The following is a 14814-nucleotide window of genomic DNA, read 5'->3' as shown; positions in this document are numbered from 1 at the left end:
CGGACCTATATTACCTGCCTCTACCTTTAATTAATCTTGATTCTGTAAATTTTATTTTTAGACAAAAGAAATTGAAATTGGAGATATGAATTCAAAATATATGTAGCCATGCACCTCAACCAGTACTCTACTCAGCTGACCCAGTTTTGCATACATAACCAGAAAACTGGCTGCCAGCAACTTAAGTAACAGGGACACGAGAGCATACAACTAGCTAGACTCTCGAATGTTGAATGTTTCAAATAATGAGCCTAGTCTACAACAAGCGATCTATTTCACCATGGCTAAAAACCTCTGAAATAGCTCATATGGAAACAATCTAGCTAATCAGAAAAGTTGGAATCTGAACAAGTTTTAAATCAAATTAACAAAAGGCAGCAAACTGCATGTATCAGTAATTCTCTTCCTGCTTAATTTCAAGGCCCTTAAGCTTTGATTCCAAATCAACCTCATTATCAGCGTCCTCTTCAACCTCCTCATCAAGATCTTCTCCTTCAGGGTCGTTCTCATCCAAAGGCCCAAGCACATTCAGTGAATTCTTAAAAATCTCCTTTACCTCATCAATACCCTCATCCGATATGAAATTAGCATTTATGTTCAGCAACTTGAACCCAGGTTTGTGCACAACAGCCTGTGCCAACGCCCTTGCTCCAGCCCTTCTAATGGAATTTGTGTTCAAGTCAACCTCAGTTAACTGACCATGACCCTCTGCAACTGCTTTGCTGATCAAAATCGCACCTTCATCCTTCAGTTCATTCTCAGACAAGTTTAACCTGGTAATGAATTGTTTCGCTGCTATACAGGTTGCTAAAGCAGCAGCCGATCTGGCTGTAATGTCATTTCCTGCCATTTCCAAAACCTCAAGTGAGGGTGCAGACTCTTTGAGGGAATTGGCAAGGGCTTCTGTTCCTTTATCTTCTAAGTTAAGGTAACTCAGGTAAATTTCAGTAAGATCTGCAAAAGCAGATAGAGATTTACTCAGAGCAATCCCAGATTGTACTCCAAACATGTTGTCACGCAAATCAAGCTTCTTCAGATGGGAACATGTCCCAAGTGCTTCAGCTAAAGCTATGCCCCCTTCGGAGCCCACCCTTGTGGAAGAACAACGAAAATCCTCCAAGAGAGGTGAACGTTTCACCATGTCAGAGATGGCAATTGCCCCCTCATCTCCAGTCATATTGTTGTGAAAGTGAAGGACCCTAAGCTTCTCAGTGGATGGGATAAACTTAGAAACTGCTCTTGCAGCTTCTTCTGATATGCCATCATTCATCAAATAAAGTTCCTCTAAATTAGTTTGTGACCTCAGGAGTGACCCAAATGCATTGACACCCTTTTCACCCATGGCATTGTCTGAAAGATTGAGATACCTCAAAACACATCCTTCCAGGGCTGAAGAAAATATATTCATGACTTGAAGAGCTTCTGTTTCTGACCTTCCTGCAATAATATCTGACAGGTCTACTTCTTTCAATTGATCTTTGATAGATGTTAAGATTGGCTCAGCAACATGGGCTGCATCCAGACCAAAGCTTCTATTGCTAAAACATATCTTGGTATACAATTTTTCATGATCCCTTAATGGTTTTAACAGTTCCACGGCCTCCTCAGAATCAATAAAGGACCGGCGACTCCCAGATATATCAAAGACACTTCCATGGGTAGCAGTATCGTTCTCATATTGCATCACCTCTCCATGTTCCTTTACTTTGGGCCCTCTTTTGAGAACTTCCAGCATAAGCTTACTGGACTCTTTAGCATAAATTTGAACTGCCGAACTTCCATCACCATATGGTTCCTTCTCAAAATGTTGGTCAGCAGCTGCAAAAGCAATATTTTCTATTTGCTTGGCATCCTCCTCGGCCTCTTCTTTACTGAGCAGACCATACTTTCTAGACAAAAAGGATGGAGTGATGAAATTCTTGGTCATTCGTTCTACAAGCAGTATCCTGGTGCTCTGGCTTGGGGGCCATAGTTTGATAGACACTGAGCGCTGGTGGAAAGCTTGTGCTTGAGAATCCATGCCAAAGTGACCTGGAACCATTCACCGAATTTATAATAAACTAAAATGATCAAAGCACATTTACATTTAAAAGTAAGAAAGGGAAGCGACCCAAGGTGATCTCAACAACCAAAAATACAAATAACCAATCATTCCAAGTCAAATGACCACATTCACAGAAAATCAAGTGATTCAAGCAGTAATTTGGAACGCAATATCAATAAAAATCCACTAGCAATTACCATCAAATATACTCCTACCGAAACAAGAAATATGAATTAAACATGGTTGTTCAAATTCAAAACTTGTAATGTTCCAAATGGAAAATTTTCAGGAATACAAAACCACTATATCAGTGAGGCGTACCCTCCTCCATCCACACAAAGATAAGCATAACAGCAGGTCCTTTACAAAAACACACAAACGATAAGAAAAACCCAGAGAATATTAAAACTTTTGAACTCCTGACAAAGTATCTTAAAATCCAATTGTACAATTCCTTAGAGCAACAAAAGATAGACTCTTAATTCACGTGAACATTTTTATCAGAAATGTGACGAAAGTTCATCCAGTTGACTACTGGTACGGGTCTAGAAGTCCACTATCACCAAAAGCAACAATATAAATTGCAAACCAAATATATGACAAGAATACCATAAATATTTATTATTTTCTTTACAGGAAAATACAAGAACTTATCTTTACAAAGTACCTAAGTTGAACCATCGTATCACGCTCATTGAATATATTACAAAAACTTCAAGTTGCAATTCCGAAACAGAAATCTAACTCAGAATTCTTGTGAAGACAAATTAAAGATTCGTCGGATATAAAAAGAACGCTAAATCTTGTAAAAGATAATAGCATAGATCAAAGGAAATTAAAAGTCACTTCGGTTAACATTAGAATTGCAGAGTAAAAAACACAAATTTCCCTGTTTGGCTCTTAAGAAACAGCGAGAAAATAAAAATCGACATCTCAATCATAACCGCACATCCAAACACCAAAATGGAAAAAGATCATCATTTCTTTTTCTACACTCGAAATATACAGAGTTATACAAAGAAATACATTACCTGGAGCAAATCACGACTCTGTTCTCGGGAAACAGAAGGGAGCGAAAGCAAACCCTAGAAATTGAAGAGCAAAAAGGGACGGCGAGGGATAAGAAAGTAAAAGGAAACTTGTGTATCTGGATGAGTATTTAGATTTTCCGGGAAAATGAAAATTTTCTGGGAAACGAATCGAATCTGGGGGTTTTAGAGTGTGTGGCTCAGAGCAATCATATCATCATATGCCACAGTGAATTAGAAAAATCAAAAGAAAAGAATGCGTGCGGGGGCAATTGGGAATTGGAGGGAAATCATGAGAAAACACACCCAAATCTTCCAACTTTTAAAAATCGAGAGCGAAGCGTGGAATTTACGACGCAATCTTTTTCTCCGAACAAAAACCAACGCCCCTAGTTTTCCACTTATTTACGATTTTGGTCATGCCATTGCCATGTCGGCGATGTCGCATTTGAATTGGGCCTTGGATGCAGAGTTGGGCTTAGATATTGGACTTGGGCCCTTAATTTGGCCCACACTATAAATAAATTTGGATCGACGTCGACCGACAAAATTTAGCTGCTCATGACATTCCAAATTTCTAATGCCGCCGGAAGAGACAGATGCCAGCTGTAACTTGGACAGGTTCAAGAATTCATATAATTGCTTCTTAGTTGAACTAAGTATATGGTGTGGTCAAATCAACTGTGCAAGACAGAAAAAAGAGGAAGAAAATCCAATCACCGCACTTGAAATAATGCGTTATTTGGACTTTGATTAACAATTGGGATTAATCAAGATCCACACCTTTCTACTCATTTTTATAAATAAATAAATAAATAAAATATTGTTGGGGTTTATGTATTCTGGTTGCGGCATTATTATCATCACAAGTGACCCACTTAAAGGTGTCATGCCCTATGTTGTGGCATTATTAACGGAAAAAATAAAATATTTAAGAATTTTGGATTTATTCTTTTTTTTTTTTAAAGTAAAGGATACTCTTAATTAATATGCACAATGATGCTAATCATGTACGATAAGGAAAAAATATGAGGATGGCATAATGGATTTCAGATGGCTCAAGCATAAGTTAGACTGTCACTTCTTGCTCAATTATAAACATTGTGCATATATATTAATTACTAAGTAAGCAATTAAGAAATGTACATCATCTTTTCTTTTTTTGCCAGGTAAATATATTAATATAATCTATAGGATCTTGCACCATTCAGAAGTTCATATCTAAGCTTTATTAATCTTTATGGAGAAAATGACTCTTTGGGATGCGAGGCTAATTAACGCAAATGTGATTAGGTGTATTCGTTCCCTTGCGCTTAATTTCGAATCCCCTAAATTAACGTATCCTTCCTTTTATACTAGTTCCTTTTATACACGGATTTGATTATTTATGATAAATTATAATAATTTAGAGTAATTGAAAAATCATGTTTTATTTTTAGAAAAAATAGGTGCATCCCTTGCTTTGCGGTGGAAAAGAAAAAGAAAGGTGGTTTGGGTGGGGGCCCACTTAACCACCGAGAAGGCAAGAATAATAAGAAGTCCTTGCCCACTCTTCATTTAAAAACTGGCGTGGAGGAGTACACGCCGACACCTTGTTTTAGAGCCAGAGAGAGTATGAACTTGTGTTGCTAACAAAAGAAGAAAAAAAAAAAGAGGAGATCTTCCATGTGAAGAGAGAGAGAGGTAAAGAGTAGCCTTGGTCTTGGGGATTTCATAGAGAAAGCAAAGCACTTTTTCTCCCTCCCTCTCTCTCTCTGTTTCTCTGACTCTATGCAGCAGAAATGTGCATAAAAGAGGATATGGCGCCAGAGAGAAGAAAGGAACTCCAAGAGTTAAGATGGTGAGGTCTGTGTGTTCAGTGTACCTTCTTTGTTTTTCCTTGTGCTTATTTTCATGTGGGCGAAGCAACAAGAAAAGACAATAAAGATAGCTCCTTATTAAGAAGGATCTCTGTAAGTTATCCCCATATCCTTCTTTGTAATCTTCTTCTTTATATGTTATTGCATTGCTTCCATTTCTTGATTTGGACGTGAAATTTCGATCTTGTATCTTCTGGGTTGGGATTTGATGAAAAAAGGTTTATCCTTTTTCTGTTTCCTGGTCAGATATGATGTGGGCTGTTCATAGTTTGTTGAATTTCTTGATTTACTGTTCTGGGTCTGTCTAATTCTATTCTTTTACTTACTGCCAACTGTTTTCTTTTTGGATAATTGATTGTATGACTTCAAATCCTTGTCTTCTATGAGATTTTTTTTTTATGGGCTTCATTTTGTGGAGCATTTGATGATTTATCAGTATCTGCTTCATCTATTTGCACATTTGGTTGTGCTAAAGTTCATATTTTTAGTAGGAATTTTCACTGTTAGTTCATGAGCAGATAGGACATCAATGTAGCGCGTAGCAATGCCAATAGACAGGTTTCCATTTGTGAAAATGGTCTGTGAATTCTTTTGGAGGAGCAATTTTGTGCATGAATTGCCATCCCTACAATCTTGAAATACAACATACGATCAGATAGATCTACTTAAGTCATAATAAATGCCAAAAGTGAAAATGAGTTTCGTATCATATGAGGAAAACCTAGAATCTTAAGAGAAAAAGTCCTGAAAAGAAGTAGAACTGAGCCACAACTGTACTGAATGATCTAGATTTAGACAGTATTCAATACCTTTAGTGAATAAAAGGAGCATATTTTTAAGATTTATAAATCAATTTTAGAAATATTTGAGGAACACGAATAGAGAAGGTTTTTTTAAAGCCCCCTGCATGTTATGGTAAGCTGCCAGAATGCGATGATATTCTGATGGTGTAGTATTTTAAATATAACTTCCATTCTTTAGTACTTTTTTTGGTTAAAAATGCTCTTTAGTACTTTTGTCTTAGTATTTTCAATGCAAATTAGAATACTACCCAAGAATTGCTTTTCTTAGTCCTTCACAATGTGTACCACAAATGCTGCATTGTGTGTTCAATGAAAGTTCCTGTCATACCAAAAATTGTAGAGCATCTATCATGTATTGGATTTGGACTACAAAATGCAGGGGCATGCCAGCTTACTAGTTCATTTTTGTAAATATTGTTTTACTTTGCAGGTCAAATATGGGAACTTTGGCACTTGACAATGAAAACGTAGGCTCGGATGTTTACTGCCAATTGGGGCTAAGGGAATCGGCAAAAGGAGTTATGAAAATCCCTCGGGTTCTGTCACCTCTCTCATCACTTCTTGAGAGATGTGTTCAAAAGAATGAGATGCTATTGGAGGCAACGGACATTAAAGAAGTCATGACCATATTTCATGGTTTACGAGCACCCACTTTGAGCATTCGGCAATATATTGATCGCATCTTTAAATACTCTGGCTGTAGCCCATCATGCTTCGTTGTTGCACAGATCTATGTGGACAGATTTATCCAGTGCACAGAAGTCCGTTTAACTTCTTTCAATATTCACCGGCTTCTGATAACAGGTGTAATGCTAGCAGCGAAGTTTATTGATGACGCGTAAGTACTATTCTCAGAATTAGATATACACGATCATTTTTCAGTGAAATTGTTTCGTAATGGTTTTTCTCCGTTTCCCTTCAGCACCAGCTTCTGACAATAAGCATTTAACATGGTTTTGCAGATTCTTCAACAATGCATACTATGCCAAAGTAGGAGGAGTGAGCACAAGTGAGTTGAATAGGTTGGAAATGAAGTTCTTGTTTACTATAGATTTCAGGCTTCAAGTTAGCATAGAGACATTTAAGAGATATTGTTCTCAGTTGGAAAAGGAAGCTGCAGGGCTCCAGATTGAACGTTTGATCCAAGCCTGTGGGATCAAAGAGAATTGGTCCAACAAAGACGATTCAACTTGTGCTCCTACAGTTGCAAGATGACAATGCCAATATCATCTCAACGTTTTATTACACGATTTTTCTGAATTGCGATTGAATTAAAAAGTATCTGATTGTTTGGCTTGTAAGCCACGAAAAGCACTTCAATGAACAATAACTTTAGTATCTCACTTTCGTTTTGTGCAGAGTTTTGGTTTCTATTTCTCAAATTGTAAGAAACAGATTATTCAACTTTATGGGTAAGAAAGAGTGTGCAGTGAGTTTTCCATTGTGGTTGGTTGCAAGTTTGCAACCACTTCAAGTAAGCAGGCTTTCAATACTTTATCAAACACTTTGGTAGGTAACAAAAAATAAAAAAGTTTTTTTTGAAAGACTTTTAAGCACAGCAATCCAAACGACAGTCTTTGACGATAATGATTATCAGTCATATTTCTTAAAAATTTCTAATTTCAAATATCATAAACGACAATTTGTTTGTTCGTTGTATTGTTAAATAATAATAAAAACAATTAGAGCTAGCAAACAACATTGTTTTACCTAAATGTTGACGTTTGTTGCTTAATTTCTATGATTGGTTATTACTTAAGACCGAACCTTATTACTCTTTTTTGTGTTTTTCAAAGCATTTCAGTGAAAACTTGCACTGAATTGTTTTGCTACCCCATCTAGTTCATTGAGACATGTACATGTATTCAAGTAAAAAATTGGACGAGAATTTTAGTACTGTTTTCATGTAATAGGCGTATATACTTATAAAGAGATTGAAAAGGAGTTGTTAACATTTTTTTGCTCTTTTTGCGCCACCCAATATCACTGAGTCCAGGGCTAGAAGGAAATTAAAATTCTGTTGCGATATTTAGCTGCGGTTTTCTTAGCCGCTGTAAAGGTTAACCGTTATCGACGGTTTTTCTCGCTGCAAAAGACCAATTGTCACTAAAAGTTCAAGAACCGTCGAAAACCGTAGATAAAAAGCCAAAACCGTCGTAGAAAACCTTTACTGTCATATATTTGCTTATGAGGGTGATTTTTCTTTCTGTTTTCATATAGGCCTTTCTTTTTTCTTTTTTTTTTCCCAGACATATAGGCCTTTCTTATACTTCCCCTAAAATGCTACTGGCAATTTTGTAAGTAACGTAGAAGCTGCAATAAACTTGATTCCACAAATAGAACACTTAAACTCCTTTAGGGAAAACATTGAACATTTTGTAAATAACATAGAATCTCAATCAATAAATTGAAATAACCCCGTTATCTATTGTCGGTTAAAATTAGACCATAACAGCAAAATACAGTTAGGGGCTAATTCAACTCCTCTCTTGTATCATCAAACCATCACCTTTGCCTTGGAATAAATAAAATAAGCTAATCCAACCTAAGCCGCAAAGAGAAGCCAATTTTGTTTGGAATAAATTCCACATTTTTATGCTTCTTAGTTTAACTCTTCAATTGCTATGATTTTAGTTTAGGGTTTTGAAATTTAATTATTGTACAGTAGATATTAAAAATTTCATGAAACACGACCCATTGACAATTTGGTGTAATGTTAATTATGATTCATTCCTTGGAAAAAAAAATTCTAAACTCAAATATCATAACAATTTCTTCACAGTGTTAAATTTTTTTTAAAATACAATTAGAGCTAGCGAAGCACTTTTTTTTCTTCCCTATTTTTTATCTTGTGGCAGATATTCAGCTCACACATTTTAAAGAATCGGAATCCGAGGATCAATACAGAAAATTAATGATGAAACTTACTGCTAAAACTTATGGGCACTTTGCATTACATAATCACAAAAAAAGAATTAGACTAAGCAGAAGTTACTTCTGTAGTATCAACATTGACAAAATGAGCTACAACTTTCTATACATTTTTGCTCTTCAATCTTGATATAACGGAAAAAAACTAGGGTTAAGCTACACATCTATCTAAGCCTGCTGCGAGGTTGCCTGGATAGGCATTGTAAGTGCATTAGTAAAAAATCTGCGGATCTCTGGTACAATACGATTTATCAGTCCGGGATACCTGAATATATTCATCACAACATTTCAAGTCACTATAATGCTGGACACAGATTCAACTAGAGCAAGAGAAAGAGATGCACTACTTACCATGGTTTGGTAATCAAATTGTCAAATTGCTCCAAGATGAACAGAATGCATGCTTGCCTTAATGACACGGCATTGAAGGCCTCTGATAACTCAAACATGAGCGAAACATTTTCGACGTAGATGTTCTTGAGAAAGAAAATACGAAGCAATCAGACTAAAACCAAACTGAAAACAAGGGTAATACCATCGAACAACTTTAATAGGTAACCCACCTGAGCAATGGCATGCTCGCAGAGGCGCTTGAGACCCTCCAAAAGATACTGATCAGCAGCTCTGAGGAGATCCTGAGCAATATCCAATTTGACATCTACAGATCCTGTGTATATGAATCTAGCAACAGACAGAGGACCATTATAACTATTAGGGATGAAACTGGGGTGCATTATTTAGCAATTTACTCATAAGTTCTTAGACAAAAAGGAGGCAGAACTACCTACCTCATCATCAATTCAAAAACGTCCCATCTAATATTTGGAATCTCTACATCCTTAGCATCTCTCTCCTGCAATACATTGTTTCAATATGTTTAGAAAATAATTCATCAGTTAAAGGAATTGATTTCCTGTCGCATTTTTAGTATCACTGTTGAGAAAAGAAAAACAATAGGAGAGGATTGGAGTCAGAAGATCATCAATCAGTGGAAAAGGCCAATAATTCTTACCCTGTAACCACCATCAAACATGGCACGGAATGCATCAGAAGAAGCAAGCAGACAAATTCTGTGGGCATAGAACCGTTTACCTGATAGTAGTATAAAGCATACGAATTTATTACAGTACAGTAACATAAAAATATCATTATAGTATTAAGTGACTGAACTATAGAAAAGAGCATGCAAAAGAATAATCCCCACCTTCAACTAAGAATGTGATGTCAGAAAGTGTAGGATTGTTTACGTATTTTTCACCCAAATACACCTGCAAATAGATCATGTCAAACATATCAGAATTGATTATCCAAGCGAACAAAGTATCACACTCACCAACCCCATAAAAGTATTTTAGAAAACTGGTATAGAAATCCGTAAATCTTGATTCAAAGCCAGCAGGGAGTCTTGTAAATATGAGTTCAATAGACTAATATCCACTCAAAATAAAATATATGCGTTCCAGATTATATTGCGCCCCTAGCAAACTTAAAGTGAACTGATTGGACACAAAATTAAAAACCTGTTGGGTGGGTGATGAAGGAGCTGGATCCAAATGGGAGAGTGAAGTGGCTTTTGTAGCCACTTTGTACAAGGCCAAAGAACCATCTTGTTTCTCCTTCAGGCTTGGAGATTCGAGAAGCCCTAAAAGCAACTCTAATCCTGCAAGAAACAAATTTGCAGAAAAAATCAAATTCTTGGAACCATATGTGGTGAAATTAGCAATATCATCAAGGCAAATACACCAAATTTTTTGATAGACTAAGCTTTGTATGTTGAAGCACTTCGGTTTACAATTTTAAGCAGCCCACACTGAACCAAGCATGATAGCATGCACACATGATAAGCTTTTGATGTTTTATGCTACTATGCTCTTATCTGGCTGTTAATAATGGATAAAATTCCAACCTTTGTTATCAATAAAAATGGTTTCCTGATCACCAGGGTTACAAAGATGAGCAAGAGCCAAAGCCACTCGTTTTTGAACAGGCTTCTCCGCAGCCCGCATCAGATATAATAGATTATTTAGAACCTGTGAAGAATAAGCTGTTAAGGAATTTGGAACAATCTACATTGAGCATATCAAGTGAAATCAGCACAAGATGCAATCACTGGACAGCCAAAAGAAAAAGACTGTCCAAAGTGACAAAACTCACTTGTCCACAAATCTTCTCCTCTAATCTTTTCAATGTCTTTGCCACACAATCCTTAGTTTGCTGCACGAATGAAATATTACAATACAATAAGGCCACAAAACTATGATGAAATAGATAAGGGGTAAAATAATTCATGACCTATAAAGCCAACTAAAAATCAATAGACAAACAACCATATAAAGGTTCAAAGAAAACGGGAAAAAATTACTTGAGCAACAAATTCTCCATCTTGGAGTTTCTGAACACCTCCAAGCTTAATTAAAGCTGCAACATTATCCTACACAAGAAATCTCCAATTAGTCTCACTGTTGTACAAGAATAAATGATGAGTAAAGGATAACTGCATTACAAACTGAACTTAAACAGGGAACAGAAAACTGTACCTCATTTTCTGCAAGACCATAAAGAGAAAATGCAGCATTGTGTTGTAGAGATCCATTTTTTGAATTAAGAAGCTTGAGAAGAGGCACTATACCACCATTATGAGCAATGCCAGCTTGGTTATGCATGTCCTAACGTAAGAATCATTTAGGAATCTAGTAAGCTGTAAATTCCTTTAAATAGATAACAGCAAAAGATTATGATCACAAAAGCAAGCAAAGTTGGCAGTAGCTACATGACAGTACACCCAACAAGAGATGTAGCGTTATTACCAAAATATTCAACTTGCAATACAAGGAGACATGCCCATGTATACTGCAAGCTTTCCCTATTCTACAAGTACAACAAGCTGAAAGCACCATAACTTAATAAGGATTTCTATCAAATATAGGAACAAAAACAAAAGTAAAAATGACTTCCAGGACGGTATAACAACCAGTCACCAATATGACACTTACGACTGTCCTCTTATGCTATTTCTACATATACACATTTTTAGAAAAAGATGATGAATCAGAGAAATAATAACCTGTGCCAACCTCCCAAGCGCAAAAGCTGACATCTCCCTAACCTGCGCATCAGGTGATTTAAGCATCTCAATTAATGGTTTTAAAGCACCCCTCTGAACTATATGTGCCTGCATGAACCAGATCTTCATAACATTAAATAAAATTCTGTATCATATGAAAAGGGGATGGGGATGAAACAGGTAGGATTTAACCAAAATGGTTTTCTATTCCACCTTGCAATCTGAATCAGCTGCAGCAAACTGACCAAGTAATAAAGCAGCTTCTCTTTGACTCTCCGTACAGCTGGAACTGTCGATAAAGTAATGAACAAAGAACATATAATTGTTTGAAAACTAGAACATATTCTTCAGATTACAACGACAACAACAGCAACAATATGATTATCCAGGAAAATTGAAAATGCTACAATATCAACCAATTGTAAAGTTCAGAATTACCTGAGTAATCCAATAACAGGTTGTAAAGCACCAGCAAGAAGAACTAATTTCTTGATGCTTGGGGATGAGTGGACAAGATTACCAATTACTCCAACCTGACAAACCCCACAAAGTTCAACACATGCTTACAGAAGGGTGGTGTTAGAACTCTCAAGACATGAGAGAGGAAATATCAAATATAACTCAGAGCTCACCGCTTCAAACGTCATAGCTGCATCCTCAGATCGAAGCATTAGTACCAGGGTAGGCAGAGCATTGCACTCTACAATCTGGAATTTTGCAATTCAAATTAGCTAGCAGACTAGAGATGTCTAAATCAATCATATACCATATCACATGGAAAACTTAGGTACCTGATTTTTGTTTTCATCATTTTTAAATGCAAGGGTCCGCAGGGCGCCTGCAGCAGATATCTGTACCTTTGTGTTAAAGAAGTTAAGTAGCTCAACAAGAGGAGGGATTCCACCTTCAATCCTGAATTTCAAAGATATAACTTATAAGAAGGAATAATACTTGATATTTATTTAATATGAGAATCAGTAAAGTAGAAATAAACTCACCTGACACGGGTCTTGATGCTGCTATTTTCATGAGCAATGTTAGCGATTGCATTAGCAGCTCTCCTAATAACACCATCAGCTGGTGCTGAGTCCCTCTTGTGCCTTTTTAACAGATCAACAAGATGCGGCAAAGCTCCAGCATCAACTATGAGTTGCTGATGCTCCAGCTTTATAACATGAAGACATAGAACAAGATCAATCAATTAGAAAACAAGAAATGATCAAACAGATCCTTTGAAATCAAAACGAGAAACAGCTACCTACAAAGAGATCAACCATCTATTATGCACTGAAGGGCATGTTTTATTGATGCCAATATCTCAATTATGGAAAGAAGAGAAACAAGAAGAAGAACCACAAGTTAGTGTTTCAGAATTGCATAATATTAATGCCCTAGATGATTAAAACCCTCATAAGATTTACAGGATCAGAAAATATTGATTGCACATAGTACAAATTGATACAAAAACAGGTAAAACACCTTTGTTTCCTCTACTCTAAGATGAACTTCGAAATGATAAAGCAAGCACAGCCAAAGAGAATATACAGAGTGTTAAATTACCTTAACGGCAATAAGCCCGAGCGCAAAAGCACTGTCTTTCTCGACCTCATGCGCGTACGGAATCGGACTGTTATCGCCTCCTCTCTCTGGCGGCGGAGCCTGTAGATGCTTAACCAGAGCCGGAACTGCTCCACACTCTACTACGAGGTTCACATGTTCCTCTGCAAGCAAATTACCAAATGACCAAAATTAAAAACCCTAAACCCCAAGAATCTCACACGCTTTCGTTTCAATCAAAGATGAAGAACCAGAAAACCACAAGAACAGCCGTGGAAAAAAATAATAAAAACGCTACCTTTCTTGGCGACTAAAGCGATGGCACGAGTGGCAGTCTTGGCGGCGAGGCGATCTGCTTCGGAGGAAGAGAAGGTGGACTGGAGAGTTTGGACTCGGCGGCGAATCATACTTTCCAGATCTTCACAAACGTCTCGGGGCTCGACGGCCGGGACGTTGAGATCGGGTTCATTTTCAGGCCCGTCTTCTCTGAATTCTTCTTCGAGCTTCCGCTTCAAGCCTCGTCTGGTGGTGACGGTTCGCTTCTGAGAGTGATCCATGGAGGATGCAGAGAGGGTAAATTGGGCGAGGCAGAGGGGGGTGGTAGTTTGGGAAATAGAATGTGGTTTTCGGAATTTATTAGCGCTAAAAGAGTAAAGTGTGCAGTGAAATGTGGGTGTGACGATACTTATATCTGACAAGTAAATTTGAGCTCCCGCCCAAATAAGGTTTGAGATTCGTTAACAAAAGGCGCGCTCCCGCCATCGTGAATTTATCATTTATGTCTGATTTTGATTGTTTTTAGATTGGGCCAGGCCTTTTAATTACCTTGGGCTTTCGGTATAAATTAAACAAATTGGGCTACCTTTCTTTCTTTTTATCCCATGATTAAATGGGCTGCATTTTTTTTTATTGGGTCCCATTCTAGCCCATTTATTCCTTTGAGGGCTTCTATTAACACCTTAGCATAATTTAGATATTTTGTTGTAAATTTTCTTATGCACCATCTCCAAATTTTGATTTGTACTACATGTCTGGCGGCACTACACATATTATTTATACAAAGAATAAGTTACGAAGGAATAATCGAACATAAAACTTTAAATGCATAATTTTAACCCCTTAAGCTACACGCTTCTTAATCAATCGTACTTAAATGGTTGTATATATCATAAGCAAAGTGAGCGACCGCCTAAGGACCCACATTAAAAATTAATATGTTGTTGTAACTTAGTAATGATATCAGTTTAATATTCACTTTTTATTTGTCTTTCAGTATAAAATAAAAAAAGTTGAGTCCCGTAATAAATATTATTTTATTAATGTAAGTTTATTATATTGGTATCGATTGCTTTGGCTTCTCTTATATTAATAGGATAATATTAGTGGCAGTAATAAGATGTTGTTTCAGTTTAGAGTGGAGTGGGGTTGTCGGCGGAGCACCAAACTCTCACACTCACTCACTCACTCACTCACTCACTCACTAAACAAAGAGTGATGAAACTTCCCGTGTGGTTCCCAAGAGAGAGTA

At 36.9% G+C, this 14814-nt stretch overlaps 3 protein-coding genes across 3 annotated transcripts; 1 reads left to right on the top strand and 2 right to left on the bottom strand.

The window, feature by feature from the left end:
• On the bottom strand, positions 78 to 3416 carry LOC18768555 (RAN GTPase-activating protein 1). The gene is made up of 2 exons (XM_007201103.2): positions 3076 to 3416; positions 78 to 2031 (listed from the first exon to the last, which is right to left on the bottom strand). Exon 2 carries the CDS (start codon positions 2018 to 2020, stop codon positions 392 to 394), a length of 1629 nt encoding a protein of 542 aa, XP_007201165.1. The 5' UTR covers positions 2021 to 2031; positions 3076 to 3416; the 3' UTR covers positions 78 to 391.
• Positions 4659 to 7212, top strand: LOC18766805 (cyclin-P3-1). The gene is made up of 3 exons (XM_020570142.1): positions 4659 to 5024; positions 6165 to 6572; positions 6697 to 7212. The coding sequence occupies exons 2-3, from the start codon at positions 6172 to 6174 to the stop codon at positions 6947 to 6949; spliced, it is 654 nt and encodes a 217-aa protein (XP_020425731.1). The 5' UTR covers positions 4659 to 5024; positions 6165 to 6171; the 3' UTR covers positions 6950 to 7212.
• On the bottom strand, positions 8659 to 14074 carry LOC18767978 (ARM REPEAT PROTEIN INTERACTING WITH ABF2). Its single transcript, XM_020569593.1, has 19 exons — positions 13585 to 14074; positions 13290 to 13450; positions 12728 to 12894; positions 12521 to 12641; positions 12362 to 12436; positions 12168 to 12262; positions 11943 to 12018; positions 11730 to 11837; positions 11203 to 11331; positions 11028 to 11096; positions 10820 to 10879; positions 10572 to 10695; positions 10186 to 10325; positions 9870 to 9933; positions 9678 to 9757; positions 9454 to 9518; positions 9229 to 9346; positions 9017 to 9141; positions 8659 to 8930 (listed from the first exon to the last, which is right to left on the bottom strand). Exons 1-19 carry the CDS (start codon positions 13841 to 13843, stop codon positions 8834 to 8836), a joined length of 2133 nt encoding a protein of 710 aa, XP_020425182.1. The 5' UTR covers positions 13844 to 14074; the 3' UTR covers positions 8659 to 8833.

The sequence above is a fragment of the Prunus persica genome, chromosome G8 (genome assembly GCF_000346465.2).
Source record: "Prunus persica cultivar Lovell chromosome G8, Prunus_persica_NCBIv2, whole genome shotgun sequence".
NCBI classification, from domain to species: domain Eukaryota; kingdom Viridiplantae; phylum Streptophyta; class Magnoliopsida; order Rosales; family Rosaceae; genus Prunus; species Prunus persica.
This window is presented reverse-complemented; position numbering and strand designations above follow the sequence as displayed.